General features: G+C 33.4%; 2 protein-coding genes across 2 annotated transcripts; one reads left to right on the top strand and one right to left on the bottom strand.

Moving 5' to 3' along the window:
* Positions 1-1139: 1139 nt before the first annotated feature.
* LOC122603138 (cucumber peeling cupredoxin) lies at positions 1140-4016 on the top strand. The gene is made up of 2 exons (XM_043775759.1): positions 1140-1500; positions 3317-4016. The coding sequence occupies exons 1-2, from the start codon at positions 1308-1310 to the stop codon at positions 3826-3828; spliced, it is 705 nt and encodes a 234-aa protein (XP_043631694.1). The 5' UTR covers positions 1140-1307; the 3' UTR covers positions 3829-4016.
* LOC122603137 (chaperone protein DnaJ-like) lies at positions 3963-10966 on the bottom strand. Its single transcript, XM_043775758.1, has 11 exons — positions 10560-10966; positions 9580-9648; positions 9406-9501; positions 9174-9295; positions 8642-8837; positions 8275-8450; positions 7691-7820; positions 7279-7439; positions 6851-6909; positions 5946-6039; positions 3963-4173 (listed from the first exon to the last, which is right to left on the bottom strand). The coding sequence occupies exons 1-11, from the start codon at positions 10854-10856 to the stop codon at positions 3999-4001; spliced, it is 1575 nt and encodes a 524-aa protein (XP_043631693.1). The 5' UTR covers positions 10857-10966; the 3' UTR covers positions 3963-3998.
* Positions 10967-13049: the final 2083 nt, after the last annotated feature.

The raw sequence follows: 13049 nt of genomic DNA, 5'->3' as shown, positions 1-13049 counted from the left end.
ATCTTATCTTTTTATGGATAGAATCGCAAAAAATTTTATCTTCTTAAGGACAAAATCGCAAGAAATCTTTTCCTTAAAAAAAAAAAGAAGTCAAAGTCAAACTGTTGCGAGCTGCGAACTGCGAGTTGCAATTTCGCCTTTTTTGTTGCGATTTCGCGTTTTTTATTGCGATATTGGCATTTTTTGTTGCGATTTTGGCATTTCTTGTTGCGATTTCGCGTTTTTTGTTGCGATTTTCATTTTTTGTTGCGATTTTGTTGGCTATTTTGTGATAATCCGAAAAACCTTGGCTATTTTTGTACGATCATAACGAAAATTGGCTATTGTCGCGATTATGGATATGGATTTATGATTTAATTTTTCTCATTTTAAGAACAACTATTTTAATTAGTATATCAACCTCACTATAAAATGGATATAAATTTAGTTACTCATTTCTATTTTAATAAATTTCACTAACAAATGACAAACACAATTTTTATATATCCGTGTGTTATAAGTAATTCCAAGCCGGATCAACCTAGGCGCATATGTGTTCATTGAGGTTTGTAATTAATTTAAAAATCTGATTTATATCATAATTTAAAAGTTTTATGAGATCATACACTGAACATCGTGTGTGTATGATTTTAATAACTCAATAAAATTATATTAATTTTGAAAATTATAACCTTGTGTGTCTTTTAAATATCAATCAAGCACATCTCTAGAGATCAACCTCAGATTATATCGACCTATCATTGATATCGTCCTATGAAATTAAAACAAATCTAAAGATATACGATACGTTTTCGAAATAATTGAATCCCATCACCCTTATTCAATTCTTTTTAATTTTAAATTCGTCCATCATATAATGGCCCAATGATTAATTTTTTATTGGAAAATAATGTTCCAAAAGCTGTCGACTCCACAATGAACTATAAATACACGAAAATATATGATTTTGTTTTAAATCAAATATTGGACAACACCAAAACTAAAAATGATGGTTTAAGTTAAACCGACACATATATGTTATCATATTTAGAGATAATAATAGAGAAAAGATAGATATATAAATTTAATATTTATATTCTCAAAAATAGGGAACATATTCTCTATCTCTATCTGTCTATCTTTCTCCTTATATAAATAAATAAACACATACACACATTACATTTAATGAACCACAAGAAGCTGGTTGTGTACACCCAAAGAAAGTGACCCTTTATAGCACTAGTTTCAATCCATTCCTTGCTTTCTCACTTCACCCAACACCTTTACTTAAAATCATATTTCAAATCATAGTGAAAAAAGAAAAGAAAATGAAGATAAATGTGTGGATGGTTTGTGTTGTTATGTTCATGATAAGCAATGAAAAATGGATAGTTATTACTTCTGCATACAAGAACTACACTGTTGGAGATGATCTTGGTTGGTTTGACAAACTTGAGAAATCAACTGTCAATTACCAAAAATGGGCTTCTTCTAAAACATTCTCTCTTGGTGATTTCCTTAGTAAGTAAATCTATTCTATCTTGATCTACTTAATACATATATGGTAATTTATATTCATTTCTATTTATACTTGTTTTAGGTGATTATCTTCTATAGTTGTTATTTTTTGATGTGTAGATATGATGCAAAGGTTCATCTCTATCTAGCTTAGAGTATGATACATAACTTGTATATGAATCTACCTTAAAGTGTTTTCATTTTCATTTTTGTTTTATTTTTATTATTACTATTGTTATATTATTTCTAATATATGAAAATTAGTATATAGAAATTAAATTATGAAACTAAAGATGGCTAAATTTTATGCTAATTCAGTTCTTATAGCATAATGTTTACTTCATTTTACTTTTATTGTCTGCAAATAGAATATTTTAGGTTTATGATGTGTGCTAATTACATAGCTTCTAATAATTAGGATGTCAAATTTATCCGTTCATGCTTGCTGTTTTAAAAAAGAAAAAAAATTAAAATGAAACATTATTTATAGAACAAACAGAAATTATAATGTGAATAAAATAATGAAATTTGGACGGTTTGTAATTTACATGATCACATTTAGTAATGATATTTTAACTTGATAACTTCAACATGATCTGTTTTATTATTTAAAAAAGGTGTATTTTTTTTGGAACGGCAAAAAAGGTGAACTTATTATAATATTATTTCAGCAACATGGAAATATCAATACCAGAAAGTATTGTGTTAGTTTTTTAAATAAGTGCCATGTTAAAAGGCTTTTTTTTAAATCATTAAATGTATTAAATGTTGAGTGTATTAAGTGACCGAATAGATTAAGAATGTTTGTATGTATTAAGTAAAATGTAAGTAATTAACGGTTATTTTTGTTTGTTAAGTTAAAAAAGAAACATGAAATTTGACTGAATGATTTAAATAAATAAAAAAACATGCTTTAGTTATAGTTACTTGTTATTATAAATGGATAATAAAATCATGTATTAAACTATTTCATTAAGTATGCATTGATGATATATAGATTGCACATGCTACGTCTCTTTGTAGAAGTGGTGTGGGCTTAAATGGCTAAATGTACATTTTTGTTGGTTACTGGTTACTACTTTAGGTGGATCAAATATATGAATGGATAAAGTCTTGTTTAAATCATTTCATACAACATTAGTCATAATATCAAGATATCATATCGATGTTACTTTGTATCATAAGACAAGTTTCAAAAAATGGATAACCATAAATTACATAACACTATGATTAGAGGGACACAGTGCGTTCTCTAATACTTGGAAAATTACGTACATGTAATTAAAATAAAATAAAATGTCAGTTTTTGAAATAAAATGCATAGAAGGTGATGTTTATAACACGATTCTTTATCTTTTAAAATATCTCCATTAATTCTTTACATTAATTACTTTTACATCAATTATCTACACCACTCGGGTTTCATTAACCACCAACAGTTGTCTCCACGACCACATCGTCGCAGTCACGACCACTACAGTATTGCGCGGATAACGTGCTCTACAATTTTATACTGTAAAAACTAAGACAATTCTTTTGTCAATAAAATTGTGACACGTGGAGTAATAAAATATATGATTAGGAGAAAGCATGGCATGTGTGGGTTGTTGGTTGCTAGTGTCAGATTTCATGATTGACAACTATACAACAAGTAAAAGTAGGCTGTACTACATATGTAGCCCATAGTGATTAAACATTCTTTGATTATCTTATCCTTATCATTGCAATGCACTTGCAAATGCAATCTGCAAGATTTGTTTTTACAGAGTCCTTTTCATAAATTTGTTTTACTCATAAAATGATATTTTGTTTTCCACAGTATTCAACACAGATAATAACCACACAGTTGTACAAACATACAATTCCACCATCTACAACCTCTGTGATGATAGTGATTCGCTCGATAACGACACATTCCATTATGCATCACCAGATCCATCCGCGGCCATTGTCCACCCTGTAAGTGTAGCTGTCCCACTCCTCAAAGTGGGACCTACGTATTTCTTCTCGAGTGATTATGATGGTGAGCAATGCGAGAATGGCCAAAAGTTCAGTATCAATGTGACACAAGGACAAGGTTTACCACCGGATTTGAGACCTCCGTCACCAGAAGCTCCAGGTCCAGTTAGTCAACAATCAGGTGATGATACGGTGCCTGACACACTAGTTCCAGCTAACTTTGATCATCCTAAAGATCTTGGTGACGCTGACAGTGATGACGATGATGACGATGGCAAGAAAAAGAAATCAAATGGGGTTATTATACAAAACTCAAGATGGGGATTTTTAAAGATTTCGATTCTGTTTGGAGTATTACATACATGTTGGTAGATCAAGACTTTCATATTTATTTTAAGTTATCATTTAATTATTTGTGAGTTGTATAAGTAGCTCAAAGAATAGGGATTCTGTGAGTTGATAGGAAGGATTGCTAAAGATAACTATAGAAATAAAGGACAGATGTATTTGATTGCTCAAATTTTCTGTAGATTTCTCTAATGTCATTGTTGTTTTCTCAATGACGAAAAGTTAGTGTTCCGTGCAGAGTTGAAAATACATGTCAAGATTAGAACTATAGCAGCAAGAACCATTGTAGGAGAACTTGTTGACCGGTGTTTCCAGTAAACTGGCGTACATATGCTTGTCGATGCAAATCCATCCCCAGATTGTCCGCGCCTGTAAAGAAAACAATATAAAAATCCCATTAACATATATAAAACTTGTGTTCTAAAATCTAAACCAAAAGGCGAAAACTGGAATAAATTATGCTGCATTTTCACAAGTATAGCATCATTATTAGATAGAGATAATAATTACAGCCCATTCACTTGCAAATGGGTTGATGCATGTTAAGTTTAATACCTAGCAGGACAAATGGGTTAGCTAAAAACAAGTGAAAGAAACATGGATTAAATGGATCGAAATTTGCCATTTTCAAAAATAGCATCAACCACTTTATTCTATAGATATATAAATTACGTATAATTTTCAAAATCACATTCGTTATTTTTCTTCTGGAATTTTGGATAAAAAGTATTTAGGGTCAACCTAAACCACCCATCTCTTAAAGAGGACATTAATGTTTTATCAACTTTAGCAAGTCTGTAAGGTAAGCCTTTGACTTTCAGAAATCAAAGAGAACATGTGGGGTGGCTTAAGTAATACGACTAATATTTTGGAAGAATCCAGTACATGAATGTGATCAAGAACATGGTGCATGCTGGAACACACTGTACAGACATTAAGCGTAATGTTGATTGTTGTCATAAATATGGATTCAGAGAATTCATCTAACTTAGAAAGATTATGATGATCTCTTCTTGCATCTGTTCAATGTGATTGTGTCCAAATGGCACTAGAAAGTTTATGGTGATGTAGTTGTTACAAATGGCTTAATAGAGACTAGAGAGCAATGTTAGCAGACAAAGCCAAAACTCCATAGATCTTTACAATGGTGGTCATTCAATTTGATTATTAAAGGACCCAGAGAAAAAAAAATAAATCTATAAGGGTATAAGCTATTGAGTTTTCCTTCTAAAAATCTTATTTGAAAGCCAGAAGGAAGGTATGGTTAACCAATCATGGTCTGAACTGCTTGTGAGTTAGATATATTTGTCTGCCGCAGCAAAGTTGGTGAAAGTATCTAATGGCCATCTGACCCATAGTGGTAAAGCTCGGCTGAGTTGGCCAATTCCTCTGGGAGTTTTTCTTACCTCAAAGCAATGCAGGCAAAATCCAAGTAGGAAATCGGTCAACAGGTCAAAATCAGAAATAAGTGGTCAACATCCATAATCTTGGTCAAGAACGCTGAAACCGTTGCTAGATCTCTTAAATGTTTCACAACTACCACTGTACCAACTTATTTGTAGAAAATTTTTTCAAATATTTTTTGAACTAATTTAGAATGGTTTTAATTTATAGTTTCAAACTATATTGTTCTTATATAAAATTTCCAATCCGGGTACTACCCGAGCCACCTTGTACTCTTACACCGGTCCCCGGGAAAGGAGAGTCCGAGTTGCGAGTTCCCCAACCTTGAAATAGTATTAACAGATATACTGAAATGATGCTTGCATAAAGCCAAAAATATATTTCCATAATAGCCAGGAACATGTTGAAGTTGACTCACTTATGTTTGATAATATAATGTGGCTACTTAGATACTACCATCTAAGAATATATCGAGTGTCGAAGTAATAAGGTTAATCTTGTTGCCTTATAATAGCACTTGTAAAAAGTCTAGTTAGGCCTTATAATAGCACTGGTAAAAAGTCTAGTTAGGGGATCCTATATGTTGTCCCATTGTAACCTAATTATTCAGTGTTCGCCTAATTTTTATAGAGGCTTTGGATGAATATACTGTATCAAAAACGGAATGTAATAGATGCCTGAAAGAAGATAAAATAACACTCGAGAGACTAAAAATAAGCAAGGATTTAAGAGCATACCCTAACATGCCCCGTATTGAGTTCCATACAGAAGTAGCAAGCTTTTTGCTGTTGTAACTTGAAGAGGTATCTCTTTTATCGTTATCATGTCTTCCTAAAGAAGTACAACAAATACAATGTATAAGATGATAAAACGATATCATTGTAGAAACTTCCTTGTCATTATTCTAAGATAAGATTATTTTGGGTACTGTATTGTGTGGATAAACCACCTCCAAGGTGGCCTAGAGGTTTTCATCATGGGCCTCTTTACAGAAGGTCAGGTTCAAATCTCCCTGTGTACAATCTTGAAGTTAACCAGGGGAAGATTCGCAAAAGATCACGAGATGCCCCAATTAGGCCATGTACATCTGAGTCAAAAAAGACTGGTCCGGGTAACCTAAATACAGAAAACCTCATCCATTTTTTTTAATCGTGTGGATAAACATCGTTTGTCTTGCTGATCAAGCCTTTACATAAGGGTATCTATTTCAACCCATTTACTAATTAACATGTCAATTAACTGGGAAAGGGTCAAATGGTTCTTTAAAATACAAAACAATCCAAAGGAGATACATATCAAATGGGCATCAAACAGATTGAGGTGGCCCAAAGAGTAATATCAGTGCTTACATCCTCCTAATCATTATTTATTTTAATAGCTAGATTACTATTGTAATAACATTGTTTTGTCGTCATATTTTTCCTGTTTACTATTCAAATATCATGGAAATATCAACCCGTCCGACTAACTCATTTAATCTTAAGCGACCATAACCTAATTCAACCTGAACCCGTTTTGACCTATTAGCCAATTTAACCGTCTTGCCCATTTTGCCACCTCTAATGGGAAGTTGATGTTTGTCCACTATGGATATGAAGAACGTGGTAGTTTGGTAAGAAGAGGAAAAACAGAGACACTATACCGTTATATGTTTGATGTCGTAACATAGCCAACTTCTCAACCAATAGGCGCTCTTCATTGCTGACAAGACATGGACACCAGATTGCATGGTTAGTGAACTTATCATACAGAGCACTTGCTCCACTGACGATCATCAATTCATTCATCATATAGTGAGTTATATAACATACATTCAACATTCGCAGTTCATACTTAACTCGCTGACATGAATGCATACATGTTGATTATAAAAAAGAACATAAAAAGAAGATAAGCTATGAATAATCATAATCGTAAGAAAAGGCTTTTTCTATTATGCGAAGGTATAGCGGTATAGTGCGCAAGGTAAACTTCATTTATTCACCACAGTATAAAAAAAGAATCCAGAAGGTTTCAAAAATGATAAAAATAAATTTTATCTATTATTAAACGTTCCATAGAACAATCTACCTGATATACTTCGGGATCTGGACATTGACAATAAAATGATGATGCCCTCTAACAGATGGCTTGTTGATATCTGGAACTCCCATCTTTGACAGTTTTAATGTTTCCCCCGATTGAGTTCCAGAAGGAACATGAAGGTCTTTTAGACCATCAACCGTATCAACCTATACTAGAAAAACTTATGACTTATGAATTAGAATCAAAAAATAAAATTAATATGCTATAATAATTGACATAGAATTAACATAAACTTATGACATCAGCAATGTCAGGATAACACATGGTAAGACACATGTCTGTTAAAATTTGGTATATGTCCTATCTATTATCTCAAGCCATCATGAAGAAAAAGGTGAAAAGTTCTGTAAATAAATAAGCAAAAAGTGCATATAAATTGTGTTAGATGACTGATTACCTTGATGACAGTACCTAGTATTGCCTGTGTATAATCAATATTTATATTTGAGTACAGATCAAGACCATCTCTTCGTATTCCTTGTTTTTGATTAACATGAATGACTATATACAAATCGCCAACTCTATTCCTGCATTAGAGATAAGAAGTAACACCAGTATGTTTTGTAAAAAATCCGACCACAAAGAACTAAGAAGTACATACTGTGAACACCGATTAGCAGCAAAAGACATGTGGAAAGATTCAATTCTACAAATGACAAATAGTTTCGCCATTTAGCCCACTATTTCTCTTCTGCTCTTTATTGTTTTCGGTATCTATTAATCTCTTAGAAAGAACCCAGTCCTAATTCCTTAGTTTTAGTAATACATAATGAAATGAATAAGCTAATAGTACTATACTTTCCTTGATGTGTGTCCTACTATAACTTTCTTTAAAGGTTGTTTGACTTTGAATACATCTCTCTTTTAGGTTAATGATTTGAGAAAAACTGTCATCTTAAAATTTATTAACATTTAAACAGCATAACTAAATATAACTTTAAATTCCAAATAAGATGATAAGAATTATGGATAACCACACACCTTTTCTTATCCACATTACCCTCTCCTTCTATTCGCATAGTGGATTCATCACTCACACCCGGGGGAATGACCACTTTGATAATTCTAGGCGACTGGACATTACCTTCGCCTCGACAATACTTACAGTATTCAGTTATGACCTTACCATCCCCATCACACTTTAAGCAAGTAGATACCTGAAATTGAATAGTAAAACAAGCAATCAATATGCCACAGATATAATAATTACAAGAGAGCATCAAATGAAGAAATATAAGGACAAAACTCAGCAAGCGATTTTTAACAGAGAAAAGGCTAGTACATACAGATTGAAGGTCCACTGATATACATAAATCTGTTAGCTTGGTACCAATAGTTAATAAATTACCTGAGACATCACTCCGAATGGCGTTTTCTGAGTTTCTACGACCGCTCCTCTACCTCCACAGCGGTTACATGATATTATGCAATTGTTTGAACTAGCTCCTGTGCCATGGCAATAATCACATGTCTCTAAGCAAGAAACTTCTACCTCACGTTTTGCTCCAAAAATGGACTCTTCAAAGCTCAAAAGAAGATCATGCCTGAATATTAATCAAATACACAACATTAATTGCAAATTGGCATAGAGAAACCAAGCAATGACCATCAATTATTAACTCAACATGAGGTTTATAGAGACTGATAACACATAGCAAAACTGTTATTTTACAATATGGTTGCCTGGGTGGGATGTGAAGTTTGAACCAAAATAACAAAGATATATGTTTTTTGCTGAACAAGACTTGTTACAGACAGACGGCAGTCCGAGTAAAGTATTATTTAGGACATCTTCTGCTGAAAAGATTTATTTAACAATTTAAATATGTTCAATTGTTGGCTAAGTAGCAGAAATGGTACCCTTGTAGGTGGACGATTACCGAATATTCAGGGAATTGTTGCCCTTTCTCAAATTAAAATCATCAACTCCTGGTCCATTCCTACCACCGAAAAACCCATTTGAATCCCCAAAGAAGGTGCTGAACACATCAAACGGGTCAACCTAAAAACAAGAACAAAACAAGTTGTAAAACACTTAATACACCAAACAAATCTGATCATGAATACGAAGCCCTGCCTTCTTAAAAAAGATCCAATGTGATAGAATCTTACCTCATGAGAACCAGCACCTGATCCATCATATTCCCCCTGTAACCCTGCTTCTCCATAACGATCATACAATGATCTTTTCTCTTCATCTGATAAGACCTAAACAGCCAAAGAATAAAACAAAGTGGTTTAATAATTGATATACAAATTTTTATTAAAAAAAGTCAAGTAAGAGACCTCATATGCAGCACTTATTTCTTTAAACTTGTCTTCTGCCCCATCGCCCTTATTCATATCGGGATGATACTGTTGCAAATATAGTTTAGATAGTGATAGAGAGAGCGTTAGGTACACGCACATACACATATATAATTAAATAGAAATAAAGTTTGTAACACCGGCTGCTGGGATTCAACAAAGCAATAGTCGTGAAGAAATTGCTTAACACTACTAAACATTTGTTAAAACTAATTTAGACATCGTGTTATGAGCATCCAACCTGATATACATCTGGACGGATGGGTACATGAAAATGCATTAAAGCCGTCGGCTTTTGCTATTCTATGTATCCAAATCTCGAAACCTCTATCGTATAAACAAACTTCGAAAAGCTTTTCAATTGTTTGTATAGGTAAAATGATAACAACCATGCCCAATAGGCCAATACCCTCTTCCACTATATATGGATAGGTGAATGAGATGTATACGGCCTTACCCATTTCGGAAAGACCTACGGCCCGCAAAGGCATGAGGATAGAACCATTGACCTATCTCACCAAAGGCAAAGGGTTTTCCACTAGTTATAATTCCTATTGTCTGTATGGTTTGGATCAGTTGTGAATACCTTGGCCTCTCGAGACAGAGGTCAAGGGTTCAATCCTCATCCCATGCAAAGGTAGGAGGTCCTGTTCTACCATTTAGGTAAAACCTGGAACTAGCCTCTCTACCTAGTTAGAGGTAAGGCCTATCTACATCTTAACCTCTCCCATACACCGTCGAGGTATTGGGACTCAAAACTCACGGAAGGCGGCCTCTTATAACTTGATGACTTGCCACGTCATCAAAACTACTTATTACATTAAGAATCGAATATTCTTTACATACAATAGCAAAATGGGCAAAACTTAGAACAATTTCATGCACATTTTTCCTAATAAATATACATATAAATAGTGAAACCTAATAAAGTAGTGATTTAAAGTGAGAAAGAAACGAACCTTACGAGCAAGAGATCGATAGGAAGACTTGATGTCCTGCAAAGTAGCCTTTTTACCTACATTTAATACTTTATAATAATCATTTTTAGAACGATTAGTGGAATATGATGATGATGATGCAGCGCAAATGAATTGAGGGTGATGGTGGTTAAGTCTGAGAAATGGAAATGGGTGAGATTTCTTTATGAAATTTATATTATTATTAGGGTATATAGATATAGATATGGATGGATACAAGGTGGTGTTTGGAAAAGATGAAGAAGAAGGGATGCAAGATTGGAAGCAGGAGCTAAACATGGCTAATAATATAGAAAGGAACTTGTGTTGTAAACAATCACCAAAAGGGTTTTCCCTAGGTTCTATCTTTTGATGGTGTGGTTTTTCTGTTGGAGTTGGACCATCTTTAAACAGGTGATGGGCTCTCAAAAATAGAATATACGAATGGCGGTGGCGGTGATGGATGGTTGTGGCATGCGGCGGTTGGAGAGGTGGCGGCGGTGATTAATGGTGGTGAACTTTGTGGCATAAGGTAATGATGTAATATGATTTTGATAAATTTTTAAAACTTAATTGTTGAAACTTAAAATTTAACAAAACTTAAATTTTGCTTTATAATATAGATTTCTTTTAATTTTAATTTTAATTCGTTCTTGTTTGTTTAATAATTTCGGTAAAATGGATTATCTCTTTACTAGCAAGGAGGGCGGAGCTTGAAAGACTCCTAGTTGTGGACTGTGTAATAACTTGAAACATCCGAATCACCTCTAGTCTTTGCCTATTTTGTCACGATTATAATAAGACGGTAGACGTCTTTTGCTCTCTTGTCACTTTCCTCAACACATTTGGCTGGACGTCACTGGATGGAGTAGGTTTTCTCCCTTCATCCCTTTTTGGGTAGGAGAGACCGATGGGAGGCGCACAAATTTGTTAAAGGATCCCCAAGTGGCACGGTATTGTACTTTCTTCAATGTGGTGTATCTAGATGGTTCAAAACAGGTAAGTTTTTAATAATAAGCGTGCATTGCTGACAAAAGTGGTGAGCAATATTCAAGCCCTCAGTTATTTATGGATAAACAAATAGCAAAGTGACATTTTTTGGATTAGGCAGTTATTTATGGATCAAATCGATAACAAAGTGACATTCTTTGGATTAGGCATTTAGGCCTCCGTTGGTTTTTTGTTTTCTCCATACTGTCGGGCAGCGAAGCTTACACTTATTCACTAATTATGAAGGTTCGCCAGGGCCTATACTGTGTAGCACTCGGGTAGCTATTTAATGTAATGCATTTGTTGGCTTTTGAAAAAAAAAAAAAAAACCTTCAATAATTTTAATAGTGATTTGTCTAAGTCTTCCAAAAAGGTTTAATATTATAAAAATTAACATAGATATGTATATGTTTTTCCAAATAAAACATTTTTTAATAAATTACAAAATTGTACTTAAAAATAAATTAATTAACAAATAGTTTATGTGAAGGCATATTATTGGTTTTGTCGTGGTGTTATTAAAATATTTGGTTCTACCTACCTGAGAAAGCCAAATCCTCAAGATATTGAGCGTTTACTTGAGCTCATAAAGAACACCACGGGTTCAGGGAGGGCAGATGTCATTATAGCCCCCAATGGCATGAAAATATATAACATATCTAATATTTGTCAAGATTACTTTTATATACTGTATAGTTGATATGCCCTCGGTTCAAAAAAGTCATGCCCTCTATGTGTAAAAGCTTGGAAAGTCGGAGTATAATTATTTAATCTCCAAATTTGAAGTTTATCATCTCAATCAAATATTATATTGTATATTTATATCTCTATAATAGATGAAATATAGAAAAGTTTAGTTTCTTAGGTTATGTGGTAAGACCTGGTATTGTTTGCTTTTCTCATATATTTTGCACACGATTAAGTATTGTCTTCCCTTTATCATTTTTTCCCATCCATCAAATATCGGGTTTTTTTATTAAAATTATACACATAATATATTTTCACTTTTTTCTCCTTATTTATGATCATCATAAAGTTAACTTCAGGTGATTGGTTCATTTGAAGGAATGAGAAACGAAATGGGTGAAGGAATTTAAAGGGAATACTATCGTTATATACTTCACTCCTCTCTCTTTTTTTTATTCCTTTTTCCTTATTTTGAACGGCCACTCCTCTCTCTCTCTCTCTCAATGCCATGTGATCTTCATAATCACTGTCTCTTGAAAGGTCCACATCCACACCTCTCTCTCTCTCTCTCTCTCTCTCTCTTTCTCTCTCTCTCATAATATACTTCTAACTACCACCACCCACCGGAAATTATCTTTGGCCACGCCTTCATCATTTTCTCTCCGGCCACCATTGAACACAGTGGTGTTTCAGGTTTCTCACCGTGTTTGTTTAATCAAATTCCATTGAACACGGTGGTGATTTCAAGTTTTTCCGACCACCATTGAACATGGTGGTGGTTTTGATTTCTCACCGTGTTTGTTTAATCAAATTCCA

Source organism: Erigeron canadensis, chromosome 6 (assembly GCF_010389155.1).
Source record: "Erigeron canadensis isolate Cc75 chromosome 6, C_canadensis_v1, whole genome shotgun sequence".
Classification (NCBI taxonomy): Eukaryota; Viridiplantae; Streptophyta; class Magnoliopsida; order Asterales; family Asteraceae; genus Erigeron; species Erigeron canadensis.
The sequence above is the reverse complement of the archived record's forward strand: the minus strand, read 5'-3'. Positions and strand labels throughout refer to the sequence as shown.

What these genes read in the sequence shown, in the direction of transcription:
- LOC122603138 (XM_043775759.1), top strand. Translation starts at nt 1,308, where the DNA reads ATGAAGATAAATGTGTGGATGGTTTGTGTTGTTATGTTCATGATAAGC. An exon ending in CTCTCTTGGTGATTTCCTTA is followed by an intron (nt 1,501 to 3,316) that starts GTAAGTAAATCT and finishes TGTTTTCCACAG; the next exon opens with TATTCAACACAGATAATAAC.
- LOC122603137 (XM_043775758.1), bottom strand. Translation starts at nt 10,856, where the DNA reads ATGTTTAGCTCCTGCTTCCAATCTTGCATCCCTTCTTCTTCATCTTTT. An exon ending in AACAATTCCCTGAATATTCG is followed by an intron (nt 8,838 to 9,173) that starts GTAATCGTCCAC and finishes ATTAATATTCAG; the next exon opens with GCATGATCTTCTTTTGAGCT. An exon ending in ACGACATCAAACATATAACG is followed by an intron (nt 6,040 to 6,850) that starts GTATAGTGTCTC and finishes GTACTTCTTTAG; the next exon opens with GAAGACATGATAACGATAAA.